The 16,844-nt window shown below is 46.9% G+C and overlaps 1 protein-coding gene and 1 long non-coding RNA gene across 4 annotated transcripts; both read left to right on the top strand.

Annotated features, from left to right (window-relative positions):
* Positions 1-235: 235 nt before the first annotated feature.
* On the top strand, positions 236-2,767 carry LOC123181832 (signal peptidase complex catalytic subunit SEC11A). 3 transcript variants are annotated; one of them, XM_044594223.1, is made up of 8 exons: positions 236-481; positions 1,052-1,164; positions 1,693-1,764; positions 1,910-1,945; positions 2,058-2,103; positions 2,203-2,290; positions 2,388-2,445; positions 2,533-2,767. In XM_044594223.1, exons 1-8 carry the CDS (start codon positions 403-405, stop codon positions 2,581-2,583), a joined length of 543 nt encoding a protein of 180 aa, XP_044450158.1. In that variant the 5' UTR covers positions 236-402; the 3' UTR covers positions 2,584-2,767. The 3 variants fall into 3 exon arrangements, with proteins under 3 accessions (XP_044450158.1, XP_044450156.1, XP_044450159.1); XM_044594221.1 differs by having other exon boundaries at positions 1,693-1,791; XM_044594224.1 differs by lacking the exon at positions 1,693-1,764.
* Positions 2,768-5,033: 2,266 nt separating this feature from the next.
* Positions 5,034-5,884, top strand: LOC123169468 (uncharacterized). The gene is made up of 3 exons (XR_006484830.1): positions 5,034-5,137; positions 5,349-5,451; positions 5,597-5,884. It is a non-coding gene; the product is annotated as an uncharacterized lncRNA (long non-coding RNA).
* Positions 5,885-16,844: the final 10,960 nt, after the last annotated feature.

The following is a 16,844-nucleotide window of genomic DNA, read 5'->3' as shown; positions in this document are numbered from 1 at the left end:
CAGATTGACTGAAAGCCCGGACATGCTTTACGGTCCACCAAAAAAACAATTCCAAGATTCAAAGAATGGAACCTACCTAGCCATCCGATCCCAATTCAACGAACAGATACGGATTAGCTGATACGAACCGCGCCGAAACGAGCCGAACGCATCAACACCGAGCTCACCATCCGTCCGATATCTATCCAACGCACTAAAATCCGTCCTCTGACGTGTAGCGAGCCGCGTCGGATCGGAAGCTAATATCCAGCAATCCGCGGGGTCCTGTCTGCAAAAAGGAGACGAAAAAACGCAGACCTTCCTTCTGTTCCAGTCCTCGCAATCGTGCGTTCTTCGCCGCCCCCTCCCCTCGGACGAAACATCGCCGCGAGAGAGATCCCCGTCGAGAGCCAGCCGGGCGAGATGGGGTTCATCGGCGACCAGGTGGAGTCGATCCGGTCGATGCAGGTCCGCCAGGTCGTCACGCAGATCATCAGCCTCGGTGACGTCTTTTTGCTCTCCCATCTCTTCCTTGTCTCCGCGTGCTTGGTAGATGTATTTTCGGTTGTATCGCGGCGGGATTCACAGTGAGGGGTTTACCCTGTGGACCAGTTTGGAGTTTTGATCGAAAGGCGCGGCTCTGTTTGGTAGTTTTCGTGTTTTCGCATGCCAGATTGAGGCAGGGAGGATCTAAAGGAAATAGTGATTTGGGGCATGAAGGCTTTTGGGGTTCTTGATCTGGTCCTAGGAGCTTTATGAAGTCGTTTTCTTGGAAGAATCACACGCACTGAAATGTGCACGAGCCACTGTATTGGACTGACAGCCTTAGAGGACTAAACTGGGATATTCGGCCGTGTTGTTTTTACCCTATTACTAGCAGTAGATATTACTTGTTGATGCTCCTTGCTTCTGAAAATCAGATTATAAATTCGTAATATATAGGGAAAGAGGGGAGCATGGCACCTCATTGTATTTGTTAGTTATTTTGGGGTTTTTGCTGCTCTTAGATATTGATAATTGTTGATTGCAACAGTGTTCTCATAGAGGAATTCATGATTTTTCCCCATGGCAGGTATGATTGTTACCTCGGCACTGATCATATGGAAGGGATTGATGGTCGCGACAGGGAGCGAATCGCCAATTGTGGTGGTTCTTTCTGGTAGCATGGAGCCTGGATTTAAAAGGGTTTGTTGCTTACTTACGCAGCGCGAGAACCCCTTAAATTTTGTATATGTATCTGTTCATAAGATTCTTGACGGCCATTTTAGATACCCTCTAATTCGACTTTATCCTCTGGGTTAGACAGGAATTTTGATAAAATCCTTTCTAAGTGAACGGACAGAGTCGAATTAGAGGGTACCCAAGCACGCCCGCAAGTGGACACACACATTCGTTTTTGTAATTCGAAGTTAATATTTGACCAATATGAAATCCCAAAGTGGCATGTGCAACACATAAAGTGGATTATTCCCATGATTTTCTCATATGAATAAGAATATAATTTGCTTCCATTGGGTTGTAAGTGAAAGACTATCCTATCGCCTTAAAGATCTTGGTCTAATTCATCCAAGTTTCCTTTTGAGATTACTATTACCACCATGCCATGTTCTCAGTTTTCTGTTCTTATTCAGTGCCATTTTTGCGTTCTGTAGGCTAAAATGGGTGTTATCATTTGCACTAGTGTCCCCGTATCATTAATTATCTGTTTTGCAGGGTGATATTCTGTTTTTGCACATGAGCAAAGAACCTATCCGCACTGGAGAAATAGTTGTTTTTAATATTGATGTAAGTCCTACTCGATTATTGTACTTTGTAAGCCGTAAATTATTAGCTGGGTCATGAACCCATGATTTTGTCCTATATTTCATTGTGTGTGCTTGTATTTGATGTTCAAGACACTAAGATTACATTTGGACATTTATTTATGCAGGGCCGTGAAATTCCAATTGTTCACCGTGTGATCAAGGTAATAAAATTGTGAAGCAATGTGATCAATCACCATATATAATTATATATATACATATTAGACCTGCAAGTCTTTTTGTGCTTGTTTTGAGTTTAATTTTATCTCTGTATAGGTTCATGAACGGCAAGAAAGTGGAGAAGTTGATATCCTCACAAAAGGTATCTGTCATTTTCTGTTTGAATCAACAACTAGCAATTTATAATTTACATTGGATGCCACTGCACTGCTGTATCTCTAATGACGAACTGCCTTTTCAGGCGATAATAATTTTGGGGATGACCGACTTCTGTATGCACAAGGGCAGCTTTGGCTTCAGAAGCATCACATTATGGGGCGGGCTGTAGGGTGAGTTTCTGGAAATTTTGTATCACATTCACATAGATCTGCCTTCATGCTAGTGAAAAGTAATTCAGCTGGCATTAATCTTTTGTTCTATGAACAGCTATCTACCATATGTTGGGTGGGTTACGATTGTGATGACTGAGAAGCCCATCATTAAGGTATGTTTATTCCATTTAAGTACTGACCAGCCAAATCTGATTTGGAAGCACTGATGAAATGCTAATATGTGATGCCTGTTGCTGCAGTACCTTCTGATTGGCGCGCTGGGCCTGCTTGTCATAACATCGAAAGAGTGAAGCTGTCAACCTTTAGCACATAGTTTATCTTGTAATCGAGGGCAGAACAAGTTTTGTTGCGCCGTGTACCGAATGGAAGATGTATTTTTATCTGTTTTGACTGTTGTCTCTGCCCTAAAGCCTAAACCTGGCTCTTATGCAATAGTTATCTTCTGATGGTCTTAACTAATGATTTTGATCTTTCTATTGCATTGGGTGTAACAGTTGATATTTTCAGGAAAGGAAAATCAAATTCGTCGATGGCAGGAGGCGTTCTGTTAGGTCAAACCTGCTGTGGTTTGCAGCAATCTGGTTGTTCCTATTTCTGATTGAGCCCAGAGTTTGGGAATTGGAACTGGAACTTGTAAGTATGTGCCGTCTTGTGTGGACATGCATATATCCACAGTTTGATCTATGCCGGCCAATAACTTGCAAACTATTGCCCTCATCTCCTGGAAGTATACGGTTTCAGATGGATTTTGATAACCAGTGAACGTTCATTGGGAAAGCATGGCAAATCGAATGTTTTTCATAGCAATTTATGTCGTCTCAGGATGGCAATTTTTTTATCAAACATGGCAAATCCATCCAATTCAGTTTTTTGCCAGGATTTGCCATGCTTGCTAAAGGAATTTGTCATGCTCTCCCAGCACAATAAGTTGTCATGCCTCGCTGGACATATGAAATTGCATGCTGATCAGGAGGATATAATATATCTGCACTCAACTCGTCCAGTCCCTTCTACGGGGTGCTTCATCTTCTTATTTTAGTTCGTACACCTGTAACCTTTTGCTCACAGTCCTATTTTAGGCGTCGGTAGAGGGGGAATAATTTGACAAGGGCAGAGGGAGGATCGGCACAATATTTGACCAGTGTCGTGCTTGCGTTTCTGGTGATAGGATAAGACGCTGTGCATGTTGAAAATCAAGCACGTACTGTCTGATAAGCTAGAACTCTGCCTGCTAAAGTCTGGGAATCCGATGCCTCAGTGGGTCCGTACTTTGGCTATGTGTCCGAAAACTTGTGCCATTTGTGGCACGTGTTTCGACTTTGTCATTCTTTGAAGGTTCTCCAGTAGAAAAGGAGCCCAAAACATTTCATACACGGTATGCCGGAATTTCCTGTAACACGGGTTTCATCAAGAAGATACCCGTGATACAGGAAACTAGAAAGTGTAACGGGTTTCATCAAGATGATACATGTGTGGCTTATACCCAGGTTTCACCAAGAGGATACACGTATTACGGGTTTCATCTGGGCCACCTGGGAAATACCCCTTTTCAGGCTTCAACTATGTTGTGGTTAGGGCTGCAAACGAGTCGAGCTCGAGCAAGTTGGAGTTGGCTCAGCTCAACTCATATGAAAATTCGAGCGAGCTCAAACTGAGCGAAGCTCATGATCGACCTGTAGAACATGACTCGTGCTCAGCTTGTAACGATCTCGAGTCGATCTCGAGCTAGTTTCGAGCTAAATAAGATGGTAAAAATTATAAAACTATGAATGAAAAACAAAAAAATAAGATGAATATACTGGGAACCTTTGTCAAAAATATAAGATATTTAACACATAGTCGACCACGTGCCATAATTAGACCTAAATCTTCTCTGCACTTAATTAAGTTTCCATATTCATTGGTAAATAAAATGGAAAAAAATTATGGACGGCATATATGGTAACAAATTATCTTATTTCCATTTAATATATGGCATGATCATTTAACATAATGATATTCTGTCGAGCTATCGAGCTAAAATTGCGAGCCAACATTGGCTCAAGATCGGCTCGTTTCTCGGTCGATCTACACAAAGTGTTCAAACTCAGCTCGTTTCTTTTAGAGTCGATCTCGAGTCGAGTCAAAAAACAAGTCGATCTTGAGCGGTTTACGAGCTTCGAGCTTTTCTTGCAGCCCTGGTTGTGGTCTATTGGAACCGTAGAAATGAGATTTGCTTTGAACCCAGAAGGCCACTTGATCCTTTTGTTATTTTGTTATATCCTAACTGCTCGAACCATCATATGATATTTTTTTTTCGAACGCAAGATATGAAAATATATTATTTGCTTTTCCCTAAGAATAAAAATGATTCGCTTGCGAGTGCACATCCAGTATTATTATCACATTGCCTGGTCACTTTCCAGATTAAACGGCAAATTAGCGCTGGCTGGCTCCGACTGCCGACAAATAGTCCTTCTGGCTTTCTGTCGTTGTTAGCGTGTCAAAAATGAGCCACTGGTTAGTTGAGAATTTCCCACCGGCAGCAAAGCAAAGCCTGATTCGAGCTGCAACTCGATTGATCTCAGGCATCTCAAATTCCATTTTCTTCCAGCGAAAAAAGTGGTGAGACGAGAATATCTTTGCAGACGGCGGGTCCATCCTACGTGCCGATGGCCTCATGCACGGTCAGCGCTAGGCCGCTAGCTCTCCTGGGCTATATATATAACGCTGGCGATTACGCTTCTTCTCAACGAAATCACACGATTGAACGACGACAATCGAGTGCTCGAAGAAGCCTGAGTCAGAGTTTGTGCAAGTATAGAAGGATGGAGAGCAACCACAGGGACCAGCAGCCACCGGCAGGTAGCTACTGCCCGATTAGTTAATTGCTACTCCAGATGCAGCAAAAAATACTTAGAATGTTCACTCTCCCTCCTGATGCAGGAAAAAAATGCTGCTCTCTCTGATCCATATTAATTGTCGCTGATTTAATATAAAATAACTTGTTTGTTTAGTGTTATTTTCTTAAGTTTAGTTTGTTGTTAACCTGGATCACCTGGTTCGATCTTTTCAGGCTACCCGACGGCAGTGGGCACGGTGCCGGCGAGTGGCGACGGCTCGCCGTGCCGGGAAGAGACAAGGCAACGCGGCCGGAAAACTGGTTTCCTCGATGCATGGTATGCATGCACAAACTCTCGTCGTTTAGTCACACATTTTATGTTTAACTTTATATGCTTGAGCTAGTATAAAGTCGATCACCTGCCGCATCACAACGTTGTAAGAGCCTGCCACTACTAATTTCGTGTGATGGATGCTTTTCAGTGTCGCCGCACTGTGCTGCTGCTGGCTGTGCGACCTGTGCTGCGTCTAGATCGGACGGCGAAAACACGAGTTCAATTGCTTAGGAGGCAAGTTTTGATCAGCGCTTCCTTATCAAGAGTGTCCAGAATCCATGAGTTATATCATGTCGTTATGTGGCTGGTTTGTATCATGTGTGTTTGTTGTGACTCAGCCCTTCTCTGTTTTTCTTCATTTCGGATTGGGGGGTGTAACCATCCATCATCGCTAGTGATGTACTGTAATGCAATGTTAATGACTTTGTTTGCTCAAGGAACTTATCTTCTTCTTTTTTGCGGGGTGAAAGAACTTTATTCCATTGTTACAGGGTTACAATCTCGAGCCAGCTGCTCCTCACAACACAGAGGACTCGAATTCAACCATACCGCAGTACAACACTCGGTACGACTATAGTGTGCCAAAAGATGTGCTACCCTGTTTTGTACTCTACTAATTTTCATAGGAACAAAAACCCTATCAACCAAAATTGCTTTAATCTCTGCATCTAAATGACCATATGCAGACTTAGAAGGAGTGTCGCCTGAGAGGATAGCCAACGCGTTTATAGAATCCGATTGAACGATCACCGGTTTGTCAGAATGCTGACAGGCCAGTGCCAGTCCTTGCATAAGAGCATGGATCTCCGACTCCAGTGCATCATTACAATTGAATATATTCCTGTACGCCCCAAAAATCACAGCTCCATTCTCGTTTCGCAAAACCATCCCAGTCGATGCACGTCCATCCTGTTCAGAGTACGAACCATCTACTGAAAGAGCAACCCAACCTTCAGGTGGGTGAGGCCACGGCTTGGGAATTTGTAAACACTGTATGTTCTCTGTACGATGTATGTCGCCCAGTGGCATCTTTCCTTTGATGATCTCATCCACACTATACATCCTGACCAAATTGATGGACTTATAGTAACTGTCCAGATAATCAACAGTCACATCCACGGGGGTCTCACTCTTGCCATGTGCAAAATCATTACGTAACTGCCATATGCACCAAGTAGTCATAATCACCATATCCCTTATTTGAGCTGAACACTTTGAAAGAAGCTGCAGTAGCCAATCTTGACCAGAATCAATAAGTGCAGACTCATGAGGGAGCGGCCAGATTTTGCGCAGGCCGTGTTGGTGTCAAAACCGGCGGATGTCGGATAGGGGGTCCCGAACTGTGCGTCTAAGTCGGATGGTAACAGGAGGCGGGGGACACAATGTTTACCCAGGTTCGGGCCCTCTCGATGGAGGTAATACCCTACTTCCTGCTTGATTGATCTTGATGATATGAGTATTACAAGAGTTGATCTACCACGAGATCGTAGAGGCTAAACCCTAGAAGCTAGCCTATGGTATGATTGTTGTTGCCCTACGGACTAAACCCTCCGGTTTATATAGACACCGGAGGGGGCTAGGGTTACACAGAGTCGGTTACAAGGGAGGAGATCTACATATCCGTATTGCCAAGCTTGCCTTCCACGTCAAGGAGAGTCCCATCCGGACACGGGTCGAAGTCTTCAATCTTGTATCTTCATAGTCCAACAGTCCGGCCAAAGGATATAGTCCGGCTGTCCGAGGACCCCCTAATCCAGGACTCCCTCAGTAGCCCCCGAACCAGGCTTCAATGGCGATGAGTCCGGCGCGCAGATTGTCTTCGGCATTGCAAGGCGGGTTCTTCTCCAAATTCTGAATACTTGTTTGAGTAGTGTCCGGCTTCCCATAAATGTCGCACTCCTTGGCTTCCGCGCCTAATAATGGATATCCTCCACGCGTCGAGCGAATGCGAGAAGTCGGGGCATTTTTACAATTGCCACCCTAGACATGTGGGTAAATCGTCTATTAAAGAGACGGGATTCTCAGATCCAGATCACACCATCCTCCCACAGCGAGTATCCATCGGAGCGCGCCCGGAAAAAATCCATTCCAACATGGCCGGTCGTCGCAGCTCCTCCTCTCGCTCCCGTAGCCCTAAGCCCGACAATTGGAAGAAGTGTTCCGTCCCCCACAGCCAATTAGTAGAGTTACAGACCCAGGGGTTTCTCCCTCCAGCGTATATGGTCCCTGTTCGAGCCGGGCTCGCCACCTATAACGGCGGGGAGCAAGCGGAGATCTTTCCCAGCCCATCCATGGGGGAGCGGGTATGCCTCGTCCCTTACTTATTAAGAGGGCTTGGATTTCCAATTCATCCGTTCCTCCACGGGCTCCTGGAGTTCTATGGCCTCCAGCTGCATAATTTCACTCCCGCCTCCATATTACACATTGCTGGCTATGTCGCCCTTTGCGAGCTGTTTCTGGGCTGCGAAGCTCATTTCGAGCTATGGAAGAGGCTATTCTGCCTCGTACCCCGTACACAGGAGGGGTCACTGTACCAAGTGGGCGGAGCCGAAATATGGCGCATCGCCGGGACCGGATACCTGTCCGGTACTCCGAAGAAAACATCCGAGGACTGGCCTTCGGAGTGGTTTTATATGGAGGACACCCCCCTTCCGGACCCTATTCGGATGGGCCTCCCTGAGTTCGACAACGCTCCCCTGAAGAAACGCCGCAGCTGGCGCCCTCGGAGCCCTCAGGAGGAAGATAACGGAGAAGTCCTTTACCTGATGGGCCGGATAAAAATGCTGGCTCAATCAGGACTGACAATAACCGAGGTTATGTCAATATGTATAATGCGGGGGGTACAACCACTTCAATATCGAGGGCACCCCATGTGGCACTTTAACGGGGAAGATGATGCCACCCGCTGCGGGCGTAAGGGACCGGACTCAGTTGCTGCTCTAGCAAAAATCCTGTCCGATTTGTACAAGGGAGAGGAAGAGGAGTTCATCTGCATTAAGCCACGGGATGGATTCTCCATGTACAACCCTCCAAGCTGGGTGAGCTGTCACTTTTTACTCCCAACCTTCCCGCATTCTTCGTCATAAGTACTTACCTTGCCGTTTCATGGTAGGAACTGCGAAAAGCCGTAAGGGAGGTCCACAGCCCGCCTCCACAACTGGAGGACCCTGACCGGGCCCTCGATCCCGGACTCGAAGAGGATCCGGACATATTTGTGGAGCTGATCGACAGGACATTCTATCAATTGAGCTGCGATGATGCCATGGTGGCCATCATAGCCGACTATCCTGGGCTACTCCCTACATCGCATGTAAGTAAAACCGGAGTCCCAACTTCCGAGAAGGATCCCCTTTTCTGCACTTCACCTACCGTACACATATGGTGTCTTAAAGGGAAGGCCCTCGGGACACCATGCCGAACCCGCAGTGACTCGCCAACAAGGGGCACCGAAGCCGGGTAGGCTAAAAAGGAAGGCGGTCAGGACTGAGACGTCGTCGCAGAGGTATGATACAGAACCTCGCTCCATGGTTGTCGTCTTTTAAAATATAATAACGTCCATGTTTCCTAGTAGGAAAAACGCTCGCCGGACTATATCCGGAGAGGTTGCCGATCACGCCTCCACCAGTCGGGCTCCAAGGCCGGACATAGAGGCGGAAGCTAACACGGGGCGAACGCCGGATGTTCCTCCTACAGAGGATGCGGACAGACTATCCGCTACAAATTCCGAAGTGGGGAGCGCCATGAATCACAGGCGTCGTCGGGCCGTACTCCGTGACGCTTGTTTCTCCCAAGAGGCGTTTGATGCCTTCAACTCAGGAGACGCGTACATCCGTGCTGCTCAAAATGGTCTTGCCAGAGCCACAGACCAGTATGTAAAGGATATACGGGTAAGAAAATCTGATGATTATATATATCAGTAGCCCCTGAGACTTGAAACAGTTGACACAACTGATTTAAGGATCATTATTTGTGCAGGTTCTTACAGAGAAGAATACCCAATTGTCTCAAGAGCTGGAAGAGTGCAAAGCCCAGCTACGGGCCGCAGTTGCCGCGCTGAAGGAGTCCGAGAAGGCCCCCTCTGGTAACACTTGTCTCTATTGCAAAGAATGACAGGTACCAGATAGTATGCAACATGCATGCAAATCTAACAATAGATTCTGCAGATGACTCCGGAGTGAATCCGGAGGTCGTGATAGGGAACGAGCCGCATGCCCAACGACAGCTAAAGGCTGGTGAGCGCGTGCTTATAAAGGTTAGGCAGGAGAAAAACAATCTCCAAGATGCCAATATCCAGCTGAGCGTGGAACTGAAGGATGTTCGGGCCCAGCTTGCTGACTCCGTAAAGGAGAATACGAGGCTTCGACGCGGCATTTTCAGTAAGTGCTTGAACGAACTTTTAAAGAGTTCGGTGAAGAAACCGGCTAACAGACTTATATCTGCAGGTATGCTGACGGGTCGTCCTGAGGAGAAGATGCCCGGGTCCGCGGGTGATCTTCTGCCAGAGCTCTCACAACTGCACGAACAAGTTCGGCAGGTGATGTAGGGCATTGCCCAAGCCTTGTGGCCATCCGTCTCTCTGCCAGGAGGCATGGGGGAGCTTGTAGAGAAGCTCAAGGGAGCGCGGCGGCGTTTCCGATTATGGAAGATATCAGCCTGCCGACAAGGTGCGAGGGAAGCCTGGGCCATGGTGAAGACGCGGTATACCAAGGCTGACCCTAACCACATGGCCGAGGTCGGACCTGTGGGGCCTGACAGGAAGGAGATCCCCGTCAGTTTGGTGTATGACCAAGTAGAATTAGCCGCAAAGTATTCCCAACAGGATTGTAGGCTAGACAGCCTGTTGGATGGTATAGAAGAAGAATTTAGTCAGTCTAAGTGACTGTGTACTTCAAGTGACATATATTGTCCCTAGCCGGATTGTAAATCATTTGTCATGGCGGACCTTTTCGCTTCGACCTCTGGACCCGATAGTCCGGAGTGTATCCGAATACCCGCTCAGTTATGTAAAAACCGGGGTACGCATGGAAACCAGGCGTAGGGGTCATAAGTGCTTGAACAGACAAGTACCCAACTAGCTATGTTATATTACATGGATAGTAAGAAACATCTTCCAGGGAGAATAGTTCCATTAAGGGTTCCTTTCCCTGGGTACGCATGCCCTAATGTGCATGTCCGAACTGCGAAAAGAGACGCAGGCTATAAACATCTGGGGACATGTATTAAAATAAATAAAAGTCATCTTTTGTTCACCGACCGAGTATTCCCTTAAGAACGCTAGCTTTCGGCTTCACCCAGTCTGAGGTACACATCCGGCTGACCCGCCAGTAACAATCGCAGAGGTGCTCCCCTTATGCCTAGCCGAATTAACGGGAACGTAGGGCATAAACACAAGAGCCAGGCAATCCAGCTTGGCCAAAACTTAAGTCATATCGATGCATATAATGGCGAAAAAAGGTACATGTGGAAGAATAACACATGTGTGGGGCATAGAGCCCGGAAAATAGTTATATTAAGCTTCTGTATAAGAAGCCCCCAGGTATAATGAGCGCGGTTAGCGCGTCAAGATTGTGTATTCAAGACACAATTTAGCCTTCTAAGGCTTTGAAGAAAAGGAAAAAAGAAAGAGATAAAAGACAGATAACGGATATTTAAAAAATTGACGGAGGTAAGGAGACGAACATAGAGTCCGGCACTAGGCGTAGAACCTTCGGAGTCTGGCTGCATTCCATGGGTTTGGCTCGAGTCGATTGTCCGATGTATCCCGCAGACGGTACGCTCCATCGGTCAGAACTTGGTCAATAATGAAGGGACCTTCCCATTTGGGCTTGAGCTTGTTCTTTTTCTTCTCCGGTAGGCGTAGAACGTGTTCGCCAACGTTATAGGTTTTGGCCCGTACTTCTCTGCTTTGATACCTTCGAGCCTGTTGCTGATAGAATGCGGAACGGGCTTTTGCCACGTCACGCTCCTCCTCCAGGGCGTCCAAACTGTCCTGCCGATCAAGCTCGGCTTCTTTCTCTTCATACATGCGCACTCGAGGTGAGTCATGGATTATGTCGCAGGGCAGTACCGCCTCTGCGCCGTACACCATAAAAACGGTGTGTATCCGGTAGTGCGATTTGGCGTGGTCCGCAGCCCCCATAGTATGGAGTCGAGCTCCTCTACCCAGTGCGTGTTTGATTCCTTTAAGGACCACACTAATCTGGGTTTAATGCCGCTCATGATAAGACCATTTGCTCGCTCGACTTGACCGTTAGTTTGCAGGTGATAGACAGAAGCATAATCGAGCCTGATGCCCATGTTGCTGCACCAAAGTTTTACCTCGTCGGCTGTAAAGTTCGAGCTGTTATCGGTGATGATGCTGTGGGGGACGCCATAACGGTGTACAACCCCAGATATGAAGTCTATCACTGGTCCGGATTCGACCATTTTAACTGGTTTGGCTTCTATCCATTTGGTGAATTTATCCACCATAACCAATAAGTATTTTTTCTTATGGCTTTCCCCTTTGAGGGGTCCGACCATATCAAGCCCCCAGACCGCAAAGTTCCAAGTAATGGGGATTGTTTGGAGGGTGGTAGGCGGCATATGGCTTTGGTTTGCAAAAAGCTGGCAACCGACGCAACGTTGGACAAGGTCCTGTGCGTCTGCTCGGGCCGTCGGCCAGTAGAAACCTGTACGGAAAGCCTTGCTTACAAGGGCCCAAGCTACGGCGTGGTGGCCGCCAAGTCCAACATGAATTTCTGCCAAAAGTTTCCGCCCTTCCTCTTTGGAGATGCATCTTTGAAGGACTCCGGTGGCGCTTTTCTTATAAAGCTCTCCCTCGTGGACCTTGTAGGCTTTAGACCGCCGCACAATGCAACGTGCCTCGTTTGGGTCCTCCGGTAGTTCCTACCTAGTTAGGTAGGCCAGGAAGGGTTCTGTCCACGGGGCGATGACAGCCATAATCACGTGGGCGGAAGGTGTTATTTCGATGGCGGAGCCTCCGATTACGTCAGAGTGTTCGGTATCTGGTGTTGTGGCTAAGTCCGGACTGTTGTTGCCGGTCTCTCCTTCCCATACCACGGATGGCTTAAACAGCCTTTCCAAGAAGATATTGGGTAGGACAGGGTCGTGCTTAGCGCCGATGCGGGCGAGGATGTCCACCGCTTGATTGTTTTCTCGGACCACATGGTGGAATTCGAGCCCCTCGAACCGAGCTGACATCTTGAGGACGGCGTTGCGGTAAGCCGCCATTTTTGGATCCTTGGCGTCAAAGTCTCCATTTATCTGAGATATTGTGAGGTTCGAGTCCCCCCGCACCTCCAGGCATTGAATGCCCATGGAGACTGCCATCCGGAGACCGTGTAACAGGGCCTCATATTCTGCCGCATTGTTGGAGTCTGTGTATAGTATTTGGAGTACGTACTGGACTGTATCTCCGGTGAGGGATGTCAGGACGACACCAGCCCCCAGACCCGCCAGCATTTTGGAGCCGTTGAAGTGCATGATCCAATTGGAGTACGCGCCGTATTCTTTAGGGAGTTCGGCTTCTGACCACTCGGCGACAAAATCGGCCAGTACTTGCGACTTAATGGCTCGCCGTGGTTTATATGTTATGTCGAACGGGAGGAGCTCGATAGCCCATTTAGCAATCCGGCCCGTGGCATCACGGTTGTTTATTATGTCGTTGAGTGGTACTTCCGAGGCCACTGTAATTGAACACTCTTGAAAGTAGTGTCGTAGTTTCCAGGATGCCATGAATACCGCGTATGCTATCTTTTGATAATGTGGGTACCGTGATTTGCATGGAGTGACACTACAAAAAAAATACACTTCCGTGATGATACGTGTTTGTCACAGTAGGTCGCGTTTTTTGTCATGCATGTACATCCATGACAAATTTATGACAGAATCAAGATAGTCATACCTGTGCTATTGTAGAAGTGTTCCATGACATTACCAAAATTATCATCACGGAAGTGTCCACTTCCATGACAATAAATCGCGCGTCACAGAAGTGCTTTCGTCAAGGGTGACTGACACGTGGCATCCACCGTAACGGAACGCCGTTAAGCTATCGGGTCAAGTTTTGGATCCGATAACCCGTTAACAGCCCCGACCAATGGGGATTTTCCATGTGTAAAATCATCATTGGCTGGAGGAAACACGTGTCGGCTCACCGTTGGGACAGATGTCATCCGCTCATTGGACCGAAGGCGCCTATGATACGGCGACACATGGCACGGCCCAACAGAGGCCCATTCCTGTGAAAAGGCCGGCCCGTTTGACTTGGTCAAAAGGTGGCGGGCCGGCCCACGGAAAGCCTGTTAACGGCCTGTTCGCATATAGCCCATTTACAGCCCGCTAACCCAGGGCCCATTACGCGCTATCCAAATTAGGCCCAGTAGCGTCATCTGGGCCGTCCAATATGATTCAGCCCGTTTTAACTTCCGGCCCATGTGTGGCCCATATGAGGACCTTTGTAACTCTTGGCCCATTAACGGCCCGTGGTGAAACTGGCCCGTAATGAACAGTGTATCACTTTATACCCATTAACGGCCCGTTATTCCATTGGGCCGTTTCCAGCCCAAGTTATCTTTCAGCCTTCTCAGGGCCCATTGATTCTTGGGCTCATTTGCAGCATTCGGTTACATACGGCCCATTACTGTCATTTTCTGCTTGTGGGCCAAATTTAGCCCGTCGTTACAGTCGGCCCGTTTGCGGACCGTTAATACGTTGGGCCGTTTTCATGTCAAAAAAAACTCGTTGGGCTGTTTTCATAGAGTTATCAAATACGGCCTATTAACGGCCCGTTATGGTCCATGAATAGTACGGCCCATGATTGGCGAAATGATGATACGCCCCGTAGAAGGCCCATGGATCCTACGGCCCGTATGAGGCCCATGGATAGTACGGCCCGTAGAAGGCCCATGGATCGTACGACCCATAGAAGGCCCATGGACCCTACGGCCCGTAGAAGGCCCATGGACCCTAAGGCCCGTATAGAAGGCCGATGGATCCTACAGCCGGACGAAGGCCCATGGATTATACGACCTGCAGGAGGCCCATGGTTACAACACTCCGTGTGTTGCCACGATTATTTTGGCCTAGTTACCAAAAATAGGGTATTGTGGCCACTAGAAAAAAATAGAAAAAGAACTGCAGTGACTACAAGCAAACAACTAAACAAGACAATAAGGAAATAAATAAGCAAGCAATTAACGCTAGCCTATTACCGCCATTACACATATTACATCCACTGGGCATCAAAGTTCGCCACAAGTGCAAATATAGGGAACAAAGCAGCACATTACATACACTAGCCGTCAAAATTGGCCACCAGTGCAAATAAACACGGCAGCAAAACAAGAGCATAACTGAAACAACTTCAGAAGAGCTCAAGAAACGTTATCCTGGGTATCCACCATGCTGGCAATAAGCTTAGCAAGCTGATTAGCTTTGTCCTGTTTGGCGCTAAAATCCTCCAACGCTTGCTGTTGCACTAGAAAGTATGCATCTGAATGCTCCAGGGACTTCCGCAGTCCTTCCGCTTCTTGTCGCAGCACAACTGATCGATGTCTTTCAGCTTGTAGTTGAGACTCCAGAAACCGAACTGATTCAGACAGTGAGTTTGAATAGCTTGTGCAAGCGGTAGTGGCCAGTAACTCGAACACTAAACCAAGACAGGACTTTGGGGTTGTCTCGCTGTCTTCAAGGTAGTCTTCCTTAGCTATTTTATCAGCTTTGTTGGAGACCAACAAGGATGTGTCACTATCCTGAACCTTATCTGCATTACTTCCTTTACCATTGCTTAATAAGGCACTCTTCCCCAATATTTTGTCAGCATTCTAAAAGAAGAAACAAGCAGACACATAACAAGTTTAGCATGTACTAGTATATGAAACTCATTTCGGTGAACCAGTTCATTAGTAAGGTGGACAGGATTAAACTACCAAGTCTTCTATTGCCAAGTACTAGTACATAATAAAAGCATCAAACAAACATATATCTATGTCCTATGGTCACTGCATTGTCTTGAAAAATCAAAATAGAGACACGGTTCAAATCATATCAGTTCAAGACAAAGCAGCAGTGAAAGAATACAAAGCGTGGGAAACTACACGGCACAACAAGATTTCAGATGGGTACCACGGGTCTACATGTACAACAACACTATTGGCTCTGTTGTGATGCTAGTAATGTGCATGATATGAAAGTTAACTGTATACACAATTGAAATTGAAATCAACAGAGCTATTGCTAAGAGCAAACCTGTTAAAGAAACATGCGTGAACATACCTGCTGTGCCATTGGAGTTTCGATTGGATCCTTCAATTTAAAAATAAGTTTGTATGAGTAAATACAGTGATACAAGAGCAAACCAATCATAGTTAAAAAAGGCGCGCCTAAGCGAGCGCTTAAGCGCGCCTAGGCTCTAGGCGTTGGCAAAACGCATTGCGCATAACTACGCATAATCTGTGCATAACTGCGCATAAGCATGCGCTTTGGTCGGTAAAGCGCAAGGCGGTGGCAAAACGCACAATTAATGCCTAGCGCTTTTTTGAACTATGATAGCAATGGAATCTTAAATTAGAACAGTTGTTCTTCAGGTTTAGGCACTTGTTCTACATGAACAGAGTACAATAAGACGCAAGAATATAATACTTAAAAATAGAAAATGAGCTCATAGACCTTACCACATTCTTGGTTCGGGACCAGTACAGAACAAGGCGTTCCCACTCCTCGTCCAGTAAATGTGTCTCAGGAGAACGTAAGGGAATTTGATGAGTTTCTTTGCCGGTGAAGTACGTTTTCTTCAGGTAATTCCGATACTGCCACCAAGCATTCTTGAAGATAGCAGAGGTATTAGCACAGGTTACCTCATCCTGAGTTCCAAATCGGTCCTTCTCTATAGAGAAAAATGGGAAAATTTGCTGTATTATAACCGTCATGGAGGTAGGATGTATGGGACGAAGCAAAGTAATTGCCATGAATAACATTAGTTACACATAACTCCTGGACAAACACCTGCAGCTGGCATTTTCCTTCATCTTCAGTATAATATTTCCAAGATGGGAAGATACACACATACGATTTAACAACATCAAATGCGATAGATGCTAAACTACGACTAGCTGGTTGTGCTTCCTCCACAGGAATAGGCGTACTAACTGGTGGAGTTGGGGTTCGCCGTGATAGTACTGGCCCTTTGGGCACTGGAGCTGCCTTACTAACTGCTCTTGTTTGGGAGCTCTGTGGTGGAGATGGTGTTGTGTCAACAGGAACTGGGTTACTATCGGCTGGAGTTGGGGTTAGATTGGGTGAAGCTGGTTCTCTGTCCATTGCAGTAGGGGTACAATCTGCGAGAGTTTGGGTTATGTGTGGTAGGGCTGGTTCTTGTGCATGTACAATCGGGG

Source organism: Triticum aestivum, chromosome 1D, assembly GCF_018294505.1.
Source record: "Triticum aestivum cultivar Chinese Spring chromosome 1D, IWGSC CS RefSeq v2.1, whole genome shotgun sequence".
Classification (NCBI taxonomy): domain Eukaryota; kingdom Viridiplantae; phylum Streptophyta; class Magnoliopsida; order Poales; family Poaceae; genus Triticum; species Triticum aestivum.
This window is presented reverse-complemented; position numbering and strand designations above follow the sequence as displayed.